Source organism: Macaca fascicularis, chromosome 18, assembly GCF_037993035.2.
Source record: "Macaca fascicularis isolate 582-1 chromosome 18, T2T-MFA8v1.1".
Lineage (NCBI taxonomy): Eukaryota > Metazoa > Chordata > Mammalia > Primates > Cercopithecidae > Macaca > Macaca fascicularis.
This window is the reverse complement of record NC_088392.1, coordinates 17,456,307-17,473,835: the sequence shown is the minus strand read 5'-3', so window position 1 is coordinate 17,473,835 and position 17,529 is coordinate 17,456,307. Positions and strand designations below refer to the sequence as shown.

The 17,529-nt window shown below is 43.6% G+C and overlaps 1 protein-coding gene across 7 annotated transcripts in view; it reads right to left on the bottom strand.

Moving 5' to 3' along the window:
• KDSR (3-ketodihydrosphingosine reductase) overlaps positions 1 to 4,866 on the bottom strand; it is a 41,404-nt gene extending 36,538 nt beyond the window's left edge. For all 7 annotated transcript variants that reach the window (XR_286141.4, XR_012427085.1, XR_006694079.3 and 4 more), the window contains exons 1-2: positions 4,671 to 4,866; positions 1,109 to 1,198 (exon numbers count right to left, since the gene is read on the bottom strand). Coding sequence is in view for 4 of the 7 variants with exons in the window: in XM_005586522.5 (XP_005586579.2) it covers positions 1,109 to 1,198; positions 4,671 to 4,778 (198 nt within the window). In the remaining 3 variants the exon portion in view is untranslated. The remainder of the gene's footprint in view (positions 1 to 1,108; positions 1,199 to 4,670) is intronic.
• Positions 4,867 to 17,529: the final 12,663 nt, after the last annotated feature.

The window sequence follows — 17,529 nt, the reverse complement described above, 5'->3', positions numbered from 1 at the left end:
CGCCTATAATCCAAGCTACTCAGGAGGCTGAGGCAGGAGAATCACTTGAACCTAGGAGGCAGAGGTTGCAGTGAGCCGAGATCATGCCACTGCACTCCAGCCTGGACAACAGAGTGAGATGCTGTCTCAAAAAAAAAAAAAAAGAAAGAAAGAAAGAAATAATAGAGATCCAAGCCTAAGTCTGCGACATTATTTAAATTTTCCCTCAAGGCCCTTCCTGGCCTGCCATTCTTACTGGGTCCTGTCCAGCCCTCCACCCACTTGAGCAGTTACCATACTATCACCCTCCTTGCACATGGGTGAGTCCAAGATCCCCACAGAAGTATGCCATGCTGACATTCCCAGGCTCTCCATCATTCCTCCCTTCATTTCTTCATTCAACAAACACGTCTGAGCATGTGCTATGTGCCAAGCACTATGCCAGGCATAGAATTGCAGCAGCGGACGAGCCAGCTCTGAGGTCACTTTCCTCCAGTCCCCATATGGGGAGCAAGAGGATGTCATGACAGTTCATGTGCACACAGTGTCACTGCTTTGTGCTCTAAAAACAACTTTGGCAAGACAAAAACAAGCCCTGACAAAAAATAAAAACAGATTCTGTGTTGACTTGATACAGAAAAACACATTTTGCTAAACTTCTAGGGAGGGACGAGGTTCCTCTATGGTGTCTACATTTCACTAAAGATATCTATTATGTCTTAAGCAAATCATAGGGAAAAATTATAGAGAAACACCTACACACCTTCAGGTATCAGCTCTAGAATCACTGCTTCCAGCACTTTAGGCCTGGCCGAGGGCCCTCCCTGGCTTCCTATGGCCAGGTGTGCTCCTTAAACTAGACCTTGGCCTCTCCCACCTCAGGATCTGCAGTATCTATGACGTTGTCGCCTAATATGCCAATGGTACTAAATAAATACTTGTGGGCCCGACCTGATTTCAACAGAGAAGTGTTTGGCCTAAATACAAGAGAGAATCAGTAGTTCAAGAAACACATCTCACACCAAGGAAGAAGCGCTTTCTAGGTGAATGCTAAGACGTTTAGCACAGCCTCTTTGACTAATTTCAAGTTGAAGAAGTCAGTCGGTAATAATGAATCTAGAAGCCTCACCTCATTTCGTGCAACCAGAGTTATAAAGGCTCCTTGTTTATAGCACTCAATGGCAATGCACTTCCCGATGCCACTGGAACCTCCTGTAACCTAAAACAAAATCATAAAATATTCTTAGCACTTGAAATCTCCCCTCTGTAGGAAGTTTTTTTATAAAACACAACTATGACAGGCTCTTGAAATGAATCTACAAGAACTAAATGGTTAGCTGTTGTAACTTCTTCATCCCAAACTTAATGACTGGAGTAAGTGTAAGCATGAAAGATACTATCACAAGGCCTGCTGCTCTGACTGTTTTCTTATTGAACCATAAATTGCACACCTATAATATTTTTCTGAGTTCACTGGTGGAAAAGTGCCCTATAAATCTAGCTCATAAATAATATATTAGTCTGCCTCTGATTCCAAATCCAAATGAATCTTATTTCCTTAATGCACCTTTATGCAAGATTAGCTCTACAACAGATGAAAAGAATGGCCACCTGCATATATATTTGAAATGACTGCTTAGTATGAAAGTAATATACAATCACAAGGAAACTCTGAAAAGTAAAGCTCTTCTTGCCCTATTGTACCCCTGTCTACAGTTCAGCTATACCGGCTGTCTTTCAATTCCATGCACCCTCCAACCACAGTATCTTTGCATATCCTACTTCCCTTGCAAAGAATGCTCTTCTCCCCACTTCATCTGACACCTACTCGCCCATCAAATCTCAGGTCGAATATCATTTCCTCAGGAAAGGCTTCACTGTCTCCCCTGCCCCGACACTGACACACTTTTCAGCACTATGTTTCTTCTTTATGACATGCACATAATAAACAGCGCTAGATTTGTGTGATTATCTGATTCCAACCATCTCTCCCATCACCTACCCATAAACTCCATTAAAAACACCAATGCTTTTCCTGTTCCCCACTATATTCCTAGCACTTAGCATGGGGAGGGCTCAATATATATTATATATTTCACTGAATAAGTGAACAATGCAACATTATCTGTCTTCCTTTCTTTTTTTTTTTTTTTGAGAGAGTCTTGTTCAGTCACCCAGGTTGGAGTGCAGTGGCGCAATCTCGGCTCACTGCAACCTCTGCCTCCCGGGTTCAAGCGATTCTCCTGCCTCAGACACCCAAGTAGCAGGGATTACAGGCGTGCGCCACCACGCCCAACTAATTTTTGTATTTTTAGTAGAGATGGGGTTTCACCATGTTGGCCAGGCTGGTCTCAAACTCCTGACCTCAAGTTATCCACTCTCCTTGACCTCCCAAAGTGCTGGGATTATAGGAGTGAGCCATCGCACCCAGTCATATCGTTCTAGTCACTGTCCCATGCAAATTACATAATATTGCATAGTATTGCGTCTTGTTTTTTAAAAATTATAACCTATTATGTCAAAAAACGAAAAGGTTTCACAATATTGCATCAAATAGCTAAATCAAAACTTAAACATTTCCCTATAATCAGACATTTAGATTATTCCTAATATTCACTGTTACACATAAATCATGCTGGGAGGAAAATCTCTGACTCCATGTTAGGATTTTAACATCATTGGGAAGTGTCTCCCACGCAAATGCATCTATCTCTATGGGACTCATAGGCATCCCTTACTTCTTTTTAGCTTCAACCTGTCATCACTGAAGAGATTTACTTGGTGGATAATCAGCCAGTTATCAGCAGAAGATTACTGTAAAAATATAGCTGTTGTTGGCTGGGTGCAGTGGCTCGCGCCTATAATCCCAGCACTTTGGGATGAGGCGGGTGTTTTTCTGCTTTTTTCCTGCAATTTTACTACTGTAACTAGATAGATAACACTACTATATAAAATTGTTCTAAAAATGAAACAATTGTTATAAGTTTGTTCTTAATTATGTACAGTCTAACCATCAGCCCCCTCTCCCAACAATACCACCCAGTCAACTCCTAACAAATCTCAAGAACAATAATTACACTTTTCACTCTTCTTATGACATTAAAAAAGAAGACAGATGGTGACACCATGCGAATTATTCATGTCATTCTCACATTATTTAGAGTCTGAAATAATAATCCTGCATATTAAAGCAGGATGGTAAAAATAAGAAATTCTTCTTGGTCCACCTGAACAGACACAGCATTTATTATTTCACCTACGACCTGCCGCGGGATGGGGTTGGAAGGACTGGAGCCAAGGCTCAGTGAAACTGTCTTACAAAGAAGGAATTCCAATTTTCATTCTGCGTTTAACTTTACTTTTTGCAAAGTTATGCTCTATAAACACAAGCTCTGAAAGGATCCAACGTTTAAAGCCATGCTTTTGAGGCAGCAGTTCTCTTGCGGATGTAAAACTTTCAGAATTTAGTGTGTCAAGTTTTGCCTTTCTCCTTATTTGTTTTTTGTAATGAGTCCACACTCTTTCCCCATTAGGAACAGGAGGTGTTGGAAAAAGCTAATAGCTTTACAAAGGAGAAATTAAAGAGATACATTTTCGCATTCACAAACCCTTCTACAGATTTAAAGTACACTAAGAGAAATGACCATCTTATCTTACACCAGCTCAGCAGGGAGGCTCGGATCTCCGGTGCAGAGATAGGACAGGAAGAGGTGTGCGGCCAGCTTTGTAATCAACCCTCCTCATTCCTAACTCCCCGATTCACTATGCCTCGGGATTGGGAGATCCAAACAAGAAAGCTGGTGAGAAAGCCACTGCAAACGGGGAAGTGCTGGGCGCAGGTAACGAGGCATTCTCTCTCTTTAAGAAAGGTGCCACATTTGTACAACAGGGATCGCTGAATATGCGAGCTTCCGCCAAGAAACAAAAGACACCCATCCACCTCTCCTTCATTCCTCGCACACTAGCCCTGTCATTTAGCTCATCCTTCCCACTAGGAAACAGCAAAGGATTGCATTGGAGCAGCAATCAGCAGATGCCACGCTGAGCTCAGAGACAAGCAGTGTAGACGGGACAGGCGTCCCAATACCGCTAAGCCACCACCGCCAGCCCGCTGGGTTCTGAGCAGTTTCCCCAGGTGAGTCACTTCCTGGAATCCTCTGGCAGCGGCTCTTCCAGTCACTCGCACAGGCCATCTTCCAGTTCCGAGCTGCCTCGGCGGGTCCCGGTGGCTGGGACCCCACCTCCCCGCTGTTTGCCCCCGCCCGGGACCGTGCGCCGCACCCTGCGCACCACCGACCCCTGTGTTTTGGCAAAGTTTCTCAGCCTCTCTGTGCCTCAGTTGACTCATCGGAAAAACTGAGGACAAAACATCCACATCCCAGGGATGTTGCGTGGATTCACGAGCAGCCACCGAACCCCTGGGCCCCGGGAACCCTGCGGCTGGCGCGGTCCCCCGTCGCACGCTCTCCCGCCCTAGGAGGAGCCCGAGGCAGTGGAGGGCGGGTCCGCGAGGCCGGGTGCCGGGGCCGGGGCGAAAGCGCCGGGGTGGACGGCGGCAGGTGACCTTCCCCATTTGGCCATGCCTTCCTGGAGACCGCGGCCTGGAAAAAGGGACGCAGGCGGCGCGGCCTGGGCGGCAGAAAGGCCGCGCGGGCGGGGAGGTCGGGGCGCAGCAACAGGAGGCCACTCACCACCACATGCGCCCCGGGCAGGGCGAGGGGCTTGGGGCTGATGAGCGGAGACACCATGTAGAGCAGCAGCACGAAGGCCACGAGAAAGGCGGCAGCCAGCAGCAGCATCGCTCCGCGGGGCCCGGGGCCCGGAGCGGCCGGGCGGGGGGCGCCAGGCGGGGCGCGCAGGGCTGGGCGGCGGCGAAGCGAGAATCACGCGCGGTGGGCGGGCGCCTGGAGTGTTTGGGTTTGCGGGCCGGGGCGGGCCGCTGCGGAGGGGAAGAGGAGGAGCCGGCGCGGGCACCACCCAGGCGGGGCGGTGCTTCCAGGGGACGCGTAGGCTGCCCCCGCCGCCACCTCCGGAATCGCCTCTGGGGGGTCGCCGGGTGTCTCCCACCACCACCCCCTCGGGACGGGGCCCACAGTCCGCAGCCTCTCCCGTGGAAACCGGGCCTCCCGTCCCTGAGCGCTGCGAGCGGGCTCTGGGCAGCGCCAGATGCGAGCGCTCCGGGAAAGGCTGCGAAGACTGGCTCTTCGGGGGCTCGAGTGGCTTCTTAGGACCCCCCGCAGGGCAGGGTTTCCAGGCCTTTCACGGCCTCCAGTGTGGGCGTGACGAGCGCTCCTCCCCGGAGTTCCGCCCTCGGCTTGGGACCACCCGCCGGGATGCTCGGAGGCCCTGGGGCATCGGAAAGGGCGGCTGGAGGCTCCCGGAGCCGGATCAGCCTGGGAGCCCGGCGACTACGCTCTGAAATCCTGGGCTCCATTCCGTATTTTCTTGGCGTTCTTAGAAGATGGTCACAGCCCACTTTCGCTTTTCGGAGGACCTGAAAGCCTTAACAGGGAGTTCTGAGAAATCACCGCAGTAATTCAATTTCATTGAGTTCAGAGTTCATTTTTACCAAGCAGGTTCAAAACAAATAAACAACAAACGCAAACAACTCAGCTTTATTAAGGTCTCATTCACATACTATACCATACAATTCCCGATTTAAAGTGCATAATAGGCCGGGCGAGGTAGCTCAGGCCTGTAATCACCGTCCTTTGGGAGGCCAAGGTGGGCGGATCACTTAAGATCAGGAGTTCGAGACCAGCCTGGCCAACATGGTGAAACCCCGTCTCTACTAAAAATACAAAAATTAGCTGGGCATGGTGGCATACGCTTGTAATCCCAACTACCTGGGAGGCTGAGGCAGGAGAATCGCTTGAACCCGGGAGGCAGAGATTGCAGTGAGATCGTGCCACTGCACTCCAGCTTGGGCGACAGAGCAAGACTCCGTCTCAAAAAACAAAAAATAAACATAAAGCTCATAATAAATTGTTTTTAATATAGTCACAGTTGTGGACCCATCACTACCATAAATTTTAGAACATTTTTGTCACAATCCCCCAAAATCCTATACTTATTAGCAGTTACGACCCATTTCCTCCCAAGCCCTGCCCAAGCCTAAGCAATCCCTCATCCTTTCTGTCTCTATAAACTTGTCTATTCAGGATATTTCACATAAATTGAATCTCATAATGTGTAGCCATTTTCATCTTATCTTTCACTAACTGTAATGTTTTTAAGGTCCATCCATGATATGAACTACATGTTAATACTTCATTTCTTTTTATTGCCAAATAATACCCCATTGTATGACTATACCACATTTTAACTTTCCACTCATCAATTGAGGAATATTTAGGTTGTTTCCACTTTTTGACTATTAGAATTATGCTAACTGTAAATATTCATTTACAGGTTTTTGTGTGGGCATATGTTCCATTTCTCTTGGGTATATGCCTAGGAGGGGAATTGCTACATCTTATGGCAACTCTATGTTTAACTATTTGAGGAACTGCCAGAATGTTTTCCAAAGTGACTACATTTTGTGTTCCCACCAGCAGTGTATGTGGGTTCCAATTTCTCTACATCTTCACTAACACTTGTTATCATCCGTCTTTCTGATTATAGCTTTTTTAGTTGGTGCAAAGTGTCATTGTGATTTTAATTTGCATAGAGGCACATATTTTTGTTTGCTTACTTTTCATTTTTGTTGTTGTTTCTAGAAATACTAGGGAGCTAAGGAGAAAAAAAAGTTTTTGTTTTTCTTTTTTTCTTGACTTAAGCAGAGTTAGCCAAACTGCAAAATTTGAGGGCATAGTGTCCAAGACTTCTGATGTCAGTGCAAGTTTAGAGGTTACTGAACCACCCTCAGGTTTGATAATTCACTGGAAGAACTCACAGAACTCACCGAAAGCCATTATGCTCATAGTTATGGTTTGTTATGGGGAAAGAATACAGATCAAAATCAGCTAAGGAAAGAAATGCCTAAGGCAAAGTCTGGAGGGCTCCAAATGCAAAGCTTCTGTTGTCATCTCCCATGGAGTCAGGCTGTGTTACCTTCCCAGCATTGGTATGTGACAGTATGCTTGGAGTATTGCCAACCAGGGACGCTTGCCTAAGCTTCTGTGTCCAGAGTTTTTATTGGGACTCTAGCACATAGGCTTGATCAATCGTCCACTTGGTTGAACTGAGACTCCAACTAGACTGATAGTGCATGACAAAAGCCCCCACCTAATTCGCATGCTTGGTCTCTCTGGAATGCCCAGTCTCCACCCTAAAATCCAGTTTGCCCACTCCCCATCTAAACAAAGACACTCCTATCAGGTATGACATAGATAACCTCCCAGAAGCCAAGGGCAAAAGTCAACTCTTCTCTTTGGGCAAGACTGGATCCTTTACAACATGGCTGCCACCTGCTTTGGCCAAAGCTCTCTTACAGTAAAATGAACATGTCTGACATTTGAAGGAGCCAGTGTAGAGTAGGAGGCTTTTAACTCAATTTCTCAATAAATTTGGCCATCAGTGTGAATATTATAACCTCACTTACAGTCCCAGAGTTACACTGTTTATGATATGGTAGTAAACATAATTTGAAAAATTAGAGTCAAAAGCTAGTGGCAGATAGATACAAGAGTTCTACTCTGCCATCAACAAGTGCTCCAGTTCATCATCGTATTGTATGACCAAAATGTCTCCCAGAGAAATGCCACTCAGGCTTGAAGGTTCCCATTTGCTATCAGTTTCCAAAAACGGAGTGGCCTTCACCCTTTCAGGTACCAGACTGTCTTTTTAACATGTTTTTGTCCACCAAGTATCCTATAGTTTTTAGTATTAACAACTTCATGGGCTCAGCAATCTTACTGGTTCCCATTTAACATGTCCAATCAATATTGTCTGAAGGGCAGATCCACCTGTCTTGTGTTTTACATTACTAGATAAAGGAAATTTTCCTCAGGCAATATCCATCCCCATAGTACATTCATGTAAAGGGGATGCAACCACTCCAAATAGAGTCTGTTCAGACATTCCAGTTTTTATCCAAACTTTCGCGTTAATCCCATCAAATGTATTTTCATCTTTCCAATCTAACTGTCGCCTTGGTTAGAATCTCACTAACAGAAAAACAGTGCATGGGGCTCCCATGTCAAAGAATTTTAGAAATGTTTCTTTTCCACCCCTGACTATTTACCCATTCACGTACATTTGGTCTTGAACCCCAGCCAGAGATTAGGCCAATGGGCCTAGGTTCTTTCTTCAGTTTTTGTTTGTTTTGTTTTGTGTGTTTGTGTGTGTGTGTGTGTATGTGACGGAGTCTCACTCTGTTGCCCAGGCTGGAGTGCAGTGGTGTGATCTTGGCTCACTTCAACCTCCGCCTCCTGGGTTCAGGCAATTCTCTTGCCTCAGCCTCCTGAGAAGCTGGGATTATAAGCATGCACCACCACGCCCGGCTAATTTTTGTATTTCAGTAGAGACGGGGTTTCACCATGTTGGCCAGGCTGGTCTCAAACTTCTGACTTCAGGAGATCCACCCACCTCAGCCTCCCAGAGTGCCGGGATTACAGGCATGAGCTACCCACCCGGCCTTTCTTCAGTTCTTATCTTGACTACATTGTGTATCTTCCACCCCAGGTGATTGGAAGTCAGGTATCTCATAGTCATCTTTGCTTTGCAGCTTTTAAAATTTATCCAAACTAGGTTGAACAAAGTGGATTTGTTGAGTGCCCTTCAATGTTGGGGGACTAGTAAGTAAGGGTTTCCATTTGTCCATCGAACTTCTGAGAGTGCTGCATTAAGACTTTTGTTTCAACACTACCACTGCCCACTTTATTTATGATGTTTCTTAATAACTTTTAAAATTTCTATCCATTCTCTCTCCCTTTTCTCTTTCCTTAGTCTCTTGGAATAAGTCTGCTCTCTGTTGTTTCAGCATAACTTTTCCCTTTGGAGATGGCCCTGAACTAGCGGCTGTGGCTTAATGGCTAGAATTCCAGGTTGGCCCAGCATCAGGTTCTGCCCCAACACTATCCCTATAATTCAGCTATTACAGATAATAACAATCAAGAGATTCTATGTTCAGCTTTCTGATGTCATTGTTCCTTTGCATTTATTTTGGCCTCCAATGAGTGAGACCCCGTGATTTCTAAATTCCATTGGTAAATCTTACTTCAAGTAAGATAAGTAAACCCCATGACTAGCTGGGGTTTATTTCAAGGGTGCAAGACTGTTTCAATATTTAAAATTCAATATTTGAAATTCAATCAGTATAATCTATCATATTAACAGGTGAAAGAAGGAAGATCACATATCAATCAATGTAGAAAAGGCATTTGACAAAATTTGACACCCATTCATAATTAAAATTCTCAGAAATATAAAAATATAGAGGAACTTCCTCAGCTTTATGAAGAACATCTGTAGAAAAACCTACAGCTAATGGTGAAATATTGAATGCTTCCTCCATAAGATCAAGGACAAAGCTAAGAAACTTGTTCTCATCACTCTCATTCAACAGTCCTGGAAGTTCTAGCCAGATCAATAAGGCAAGAAAAGGAAGTAAACATACTACAGATAAGAAAGGAATAAGTAAAACGACTCCTACTTGCAGATGGCATGATTGATGATGCAGAAAATCCCTAAGAATCTTGAAAAAAGAAAAAAACCTAGTAGAATTAAGCATCTCCAGCAAATTTGCATAATACAAAAATAAAATGCATTGTTATATACTAGCCATGAACTTGTGGACACTGCAATTAAAAATATGATTTCATTTATAATTTCTGAAAGAAGTGAAATAGATGTAATGTAACAAAACATGTACAGGACTTGCATGTTGAAAACTGCACAATGCTGATGAAAGAAATCAAAGATCGAAATAAACTGACATACTATGTTCATGAATTAGAAGACTCTGTAAAGATGTCAAATTTTTTCCAAACTGATGTACTATTTTAATGCACTGCCTATTCAAACTATAGCAATATTTTTGTAAACATAGACAGGAATGCTCTAAAATTTATATGTAAAGGCAAAGAAATTAAAATAGTGAAAATATTTTTTAAAAGAAGAATAAAGTGGAAGGAATCAATCTACCTGATTTCATGAGTGATTATATAGCTACACTAATGAAAACTGTATGGTATTGGCAGAAGGGCAGACACATAGATCAATAGGCCCCAGAAATAAACCCATGAAAATACACCTGATTTTTGACAAAAGTGCAAAAGCAATTTAATGGAGGAAAGATACACTTTTCAAGAAATGGGACTGCCAGGCTAGGCGCGATGGCTCACGCGTGAATCCCAGCACTTTGGGAGGTCAAGGAGAGTGGATAACTTGAGGTCAGAAGTTCGAGACCAGCCTGGCCAACATGGTGAAACCCCATCTCTACTAAAACTACAAAAATTAGCTGGGTGTGGTTGTGCGAGCCTGTAATCTCAGCTACTCGGGAGGCCAAGGCATGAGAAACAATTGAACCCGGAGGCGGAAGTTGCAGTGAGCCGACATCACACTGTTGCACTCCAGCCTGGGCAAAAAGAGCGAAACTCTGTCTCAAAAAAAAAAAAAAAAAAAAAAAAAAAGGAAAGAAAAGAAATGGGACTGCCACAACTGGACGTCCATAGACAAAGAAAAACAAACAAATAGAAAAAAAAAAATACCTCAACCAAAAGTTTATACGATTTGCAAAACTTAAGAAGGTGTGATGGTTAATTTTGTGTGTCAACTTCATTGAGCCATGTGGTGCCCTGATATTCAGTCAAACATTATTCTGGGTGTTTCTGTGAGGGAATTTTGGATGAGATTTATCATTTAACCTAGAAGACTGAGTACAGCAGATTGTACCTCCTACTGTGGGTAGACCTCATACAGTCAGTTGAAGGCCTGAATAGAACAAAAAGGCAGATCCTTCCTTTTAGTAAGAGAGAATTCTTCCTGCCTGATGATCTTTAGACTAGGACATTGGCTTCTTCCTCTGCCTTTGGCTTTAACTGAAACATTAGCTCTCCTGGGTCTCTAGCTTGCCAACTCACCCTGCAAATCTTGGGGTTTTCCAGCCTCTATAATTGCATAAGCCAATTTCTCATAATAAATCTATTTGTTTATGTGTACATCCCATTCATTCTATTTCTCAGGAGTACCCCAAATAATACAGAGAGGCTCATGGACTGAAATCTAAAACTACAAAATGTTAGGAAAAAGCACACTTTGAGAGCTAGGATTAGGTAAAGACTTCCTAGATCTGGCACCAAAAGCACAGTCCCTAAAAAAAAACATTGATAAATTGGGCTTCATCAAAATTTAACATTTTGACTCTGCAAAATACCCTGATAAAAGGAAAAAATGGTAAGCTGCCGATTGGGAGAAAATATTAGCAAACCACGTATCTGACAAAGGACTAGTATCCAGGATATGCAAATAATTCTCAAAACTCAACAATTAAAAAATTGAAACCATCAGGTGCAAAGACTCGTGCCTGTAATGCCAGCACTTTGGGAGGCTGAGGCAGTGTATCACTTGAAGTCAGGAGTTCGAGACCAGCCTGGCCAACATGGTGAAACCCCATCTCTATTAGAAATACACAAAAAACTAGCCGGGCATGGTGGTGGGCGCCTATAATCCCAGCTCCTCGGGAGGCTGAGGCAAGAGAACCTGGGAGGAAGAGGTTGCAGTGAGCTGAGATCACGCCATTGCACTCCAGCCTGAGCAACAAGAGCAAAACTTCATCTCAAAAATAATAATAAAACCAGTTGCAACATGGGAAATTTACATGAGATATTTCAGTGAGGAAGATATACAGATAGGAAATAAGCACATGAAGAAATATGTTCAACATCATTTGCCATTAGAGAAATACAAATTAAAACCATAAAGGTGGGGCGTAGTGACTTACGCCTCTAATCCCAGCACTTGGCGAGACCAAGGGAGGTGGATCACCTGAAATCAAGAGTTTGAGAGCAGCCTGGCCAACATGGTGAAAACCCGTCTCTACTAAAAATACAAAAATTAGCTGGGCATGGTGGCACGTCCTTGTAATCCCAGCCACTCAGAAGGGTGAGGCAGGAGAATCACTTGAACCCGGGAGGCGGAGGTTGCAGTGAGCTGAGATCGTGCCACTGCACTTCATCCTGGGTGACAGAGTGAGACTTTGTCTCAAAAATATATATATAAAATAAAATAAAACCACAATGAAGTATCAGTATATGTTGATAAAAATGGCTAAAACAAAAAATAGTGACAACACCAAATGTTGGTGAGGATGTGGAGAAACTAGATTACTCATACATTGCTGATGGGAATGTAAAAAATGGCACAGCCTTTCTGAAAAACAGTCTGGCAGTTTGTTGAAAAAAAGAAAAGCAAAAACTGAGCCTGCAACTACTATGTGACCCAGCAATCACATTCCTGGGCATTTATCCCAGAGAAATGAAGACTTATGTTCACACAAAAACATGTATATAAATGTTTATAGCAACTTCATGCAAAATAGTGAAAAACTGGAAGCAATTCAGATGTCCTTCAACAAGTGAATGGTTAAACAAACTGTGGTACATATGTACCGTGGAACTCGACAATACTCAACAGTACCATGCTACTTGACAACAAAAAAGAACGGATGGCGAGTGCAGTGGCTCATGCCTGTAATCCCAGCACTTTGGGAGGCCCAGTCAGGTGGATCACTTGAGTCCAGGAGTTTGAGACCAGCCTAGGTAACATGGCAAAACACCGTCTCTACAAAAATACAAAAATTAGCTGGACGTGGTGGCATGTGCCTGTAGTCCCAGCTACTCAGGAGGCTGAGGCACAAGAATAGCTTGAACCTGGGAGACAGAGGCTTCCGTGAGCCAAGATTGTGCCACTGCACCCCAGCCTGGGCAACAGAGCAAGACCCTGTCTCAAAAAAAAAAAAAAAGGGGGGGTTATTGATACACCCAGCAACCTGGATGAATTATGCTAAGGGAAAAACGTCAATCCCAAAAAGTTGACAAAAAAGTCAATCCCATATAGTTACATACTATGTGATTCCATTTATATAACATTCTTGAAAGGACAATATCATAAATAAAGAACAGGCTGGGCGCGGTGGCTCACACCTGTAATCCCAACACTTTGGGAAGCTGAGGCCGACAGATCACTTGAACTCAGGAGTTCAAGACCAACCTGGGTGACATGGTGAAACCCTGTCTGTACCAAAGGTACAAAAACATAGCTGGGCATGGTGTCCTGCATCTGTAGTCCTAGCCACTTGGAAGGCTGGAGGTAGAAGAATTGCTTGGGGGTGGGCGGGGGAATGGGAGGTAGAAGTTATGGTGAGCTGAGATTGCACCACTGCATTCCAGCCTTGGTGACAGAGCGAGACCGTCCCCCCGCAAAAAAAAAAAAAAAAAAAAAAAAAAAATTTAAAAACTAACATCATTTGCCAGGCGTGGTGGCTCACGCCTGTAATTCCAGCACTTTGGGAGGCCGAGGTAGATGGATCACCTGAGGTCAGGAGTTCAAGACCAGCCTGATCAACATGGTGAAACTCTGTCTCTACTAAAAGTACAAAATTAGCTGGGTGTGGTGGTGCATGCCTGTAATCCCAGCTACTTGGGAGGCTGAGGCAGGAGACTGGCTTGAACCCAGGAGGCGGAGATTGTAGTGAGCCAAGATCGTGCCATTGCACTCCAGCCTGGGCGACAAGAGTGAAACTCCATCTCAAACAAAACAAAACAAAACAAAAAATCAAAAATTAACATCATTTCTAGGGGTTAAGGAGGAAGTGGAACAGGAGGGGAGCAGGTGTATAAAAGGGGAGTATGTGATAATGAGAATGTTCCGTATCTTGACTATATCCATGTCAATACCCTGGTTGTGATATAGTGGTATAATTTTACAAGATGTTACCACTGGGGGAAAGTGGGTACAGGGGATCTCTGTTTTGTTCCTTACAACTACATGTGCATCTACAATTATGTCAAAGTAAAAAGTTTAATAAAAACAAAGAAAATTAAAGTGAAAGACGACAGCAGGAGAGTGGGTGGGTGAGATGCAACAAAGCAAGAAGAGGCAGGAGAGATCTTAAGCACAACTGGGACTCAACCCGCCATTTTTGGCTTTGAAAGTGGAGGACAGGGGCCACAAGCCAAGGAATGTAGGTGGCCTCTAGAAAGTGGGAACAGCCCTCAGCTGATAGCCAGCAAGAACATGGGACCTCAGTCCTACACCCACAAGTAATTGAATACTGCCCACAACCTGAATGACCAAGGAAACTAATTCTTCCCGTGGCTGGAATACAGTGGTGCAATCATAACCCAGTCTGGAGTGCAGTGGTGTGATTACAGCTCACTGCAGCCTCGAACTCCTGGTCTCAAGCAATCCTCCCACCTCAGTTTCCTGAGTAGCTGGGAATACAGGCATGCAACACTATGTCTGACTGGCATCCTGATTTTAGCCCAATGAGACCTGTACTGGACTTCTGACTGACGGAACTGTAAGCTAATGCATCTGCATTGGCTTAAGCCACTAACTTTTGGTAATTTGTTACAATGGCATTACAAAACTAATACAAGTTCCTCTTGCCTACTCAGATTCACACATACCAAAAACACAGAATGCATATAACCTAAATTCTGGCCACAACCTACTCACCATCCATGAAAAACCTGCAAAATACAAACTCAGAAGTGCTATGTTGGGTGACTGACTGGCTCCCAGTCCCTCAGAACCCAGCTGACAATGCAGGTTCTTCTTGATATTTTTATCATCCTGGTGATACTGTGTCTTACAGAAAGGATTTTTTTGGTCTCTAAGTATGGCATTATACCCAAATTTTCCTGTATTGGTCAACCTGATGCAGTTCATCAGCAATGTCTTTTTTTCTAAAAGTTCCTCACACTACCTTCTGTCTTGTGAGCTTTATTTATCAAGATTGATTTCAAATGTGTCAGTGGCTCAGTGAGGTTTTCCCAAGCAATCTAAGAAGAGTATTTTTTCTCTAATCCACATTTTCCACATTTTAATTATAACATTCATCACATTGTATTTGAAAGTAGTCACATGACTTATTAACTCTTTGAATCAGAAGATTCTTCCATAGTGCCTTGCTGAATTCTGGACACCTAAGCAGGTGTCCAATAATTTATTGTTAAATTGACTGATGATTTGGTCCTCAACAAACTTGGGGTTAAATAAATGCATGAGTTATGACAAAGCAGAAATCTAAATAACTCCCTTCCCTCCCCTTCCCCTTCCCCTTCCTTCCTTCTGTTAATTCCAGGTCTTTATATAATAACTCTTTCAACCAGTTGCCAATCAGAAAATCTTGGAATTTGCCTGTAACCTCCCAACTCACAGTTGTTCCACCTTTCTGGACCAAACCAATGTACGTCTTACATGTATTGATTGATGTCTCATGTCTCCGTAAGATGTATAAACCAAGCTGCAGCCCAACCACCATGGGCACATGTTCTCAGGATCTTCCGGGCCTGTGTCATGGACCATTGTTCACTCATATTTAGCTCAGTATAAATCTTTTCAAGTGTTTTAGAGTTTGACTCTTTTGGTTGACATGAAAAAGTTCAAAGCAGGAAATAAACAATGAGAACCATTAAGTTAATTTCTAATCTGATAATTAAAAAAAAATTTTTTTTTATCTTGTTGAAACCATTAAAAAAGATATTTTGGATTACCTTAGAATAGTAATATTGGAGTTCTTACTCTTCTTACATTCTTAAAGATGAACAAAATATAAGACATTAAAAACAATTTTTTTTTGAGACGGAGTCTCCTTTTGTCACCCAGGCTGGGGTGTGGCACGATCTCAGCTCACTGTAACCTCTGCCTCCCGGGTTCAAGTGACTCTCCTGCCTCAGCCTCCAGAGTAGCTGGGATTACAAGCATGCGCCCCTATGCCTGGCTAATTTTTGTATTTTTAGTAGAAACAGGTTTCACCATGTTGGCCAGGCTGGTCTTGAACTCCTGCCCTCAGGGGATCTGCCTGCCTCAGTTTCCCAAAGTGCTAGGATTACAGGCGTGAGCCACCCTGCCCAGCCTGAAAGATACATAGTTTCTTTCTTTCTTTTTCTTTTTTTTTGAGACAGAGTTTTGCTCTTGTCACCCAGTCTGGAGTGCAATGGCACAATCTTGGCTCACTGCAACCTCTGCCTCCTGGGTTCAAGTGATTCCCCTGCTTCAGCCTCCTGAGTAGCTGGGATTACAGGCACCTGCCACCATGCCTGGCTAATTTTTGTGTTTTTAGTAGACAGGAGGTTTTCACCATGTTGGCCAGGCTGGTCTTGAACTCCTGACCTCAGGTGATCTGCCTGCCTCGACCTTCCAAATGCTGGGATTACAGGTGTGATCCACAGTACTCGACCTGAAAGCTAAGTAATTTATTTTGAAAGGAACTGGCACAATCCTGATACAAAGATATTATGAGGAAAAAAAAAGGGGAAAGAGCAGTGAAGAGCAGAAATACTCCTCAATAGATCTACACTCAGGGAAAAAGACAAAACAAAACAAAAAATATTTTATTTGGATACTTACATATTTCACCAGGATTTAAAACATTTGGTGAAGCAGTTATTTTATGAAGGAAGACTACAAATGCAAGGACTCAGGGAAGAATGAGGAAACAACAAGAGGAGATAAAAGTTACACTGGCAGAAATCAGGAAAGAAAGAAAAGTGAAAATCATCATGGAAATGAAAATGAGGCCGGGCGCGGTGGCTCACGCCTGTAATCCCAGCGCTTTGGGAGGCCGAGGCGGGCGGATCACGAGGTCAGGAGACCGAGACCATCCTGGCTAACACGGTGAAACCCCATCTCTGCTAAAAATACAAAAACATTACCTGGGCGCGGTGGCGGGCGCCTGTAGTCCCAGCTACTCCGGAGGCTGAGGCAGGAGAATGGCGGGAACCCGGGAGGTGGAGCTTGCAGTGAACCGAGATGGCGCCACCGCACTCCAGCCTGGGCGACAGAGCGAGACTCCGTCTCAAAAAGAAAAAAAAAAAAAAAAAAAAGAAATGAAATGAAAGTGAACGCAGTAGGAGAATAGAGTGAAAAACACAGTAAGGAATAGAAAGTAGAGAATGAGTAAAACAAACAAAATGAAATGAAAAAAAATAATTTAAAAGACAGAAAAAAGATAGGAAAACAAAGGATTTGAGTCAACATATGTATAACGGGACTGCCTGAAGAAAAAAACAAGACATGAGAAATATTTTTTAAAATTTCAAATACACTTTCCTAAAATACTAAAGCATTTGAACATTTATATGTGTGTGTACACACACGCACACACACACACGATATATTACACCAGGGAAAACTGACTGAAAACAATCAACATTGAGTCATTCTCTAGTAAGTACTGAATTTTAAAAGAATGAAGACTTTGGTCAGTTAGACAAAATCATCAGGTCACTTGTTTTAAAAAGAGATCAGGCTAGTTTCAGGTTTCTCCAGAGTGACATTCAACATGACAGAACAATGCAACATCTATCAGATCCTCAAGCAAGGAATGTTGTGTCAAGGTTGCACGTTCAGCGAATCCGTATTTCACCCATAAAAGTTACA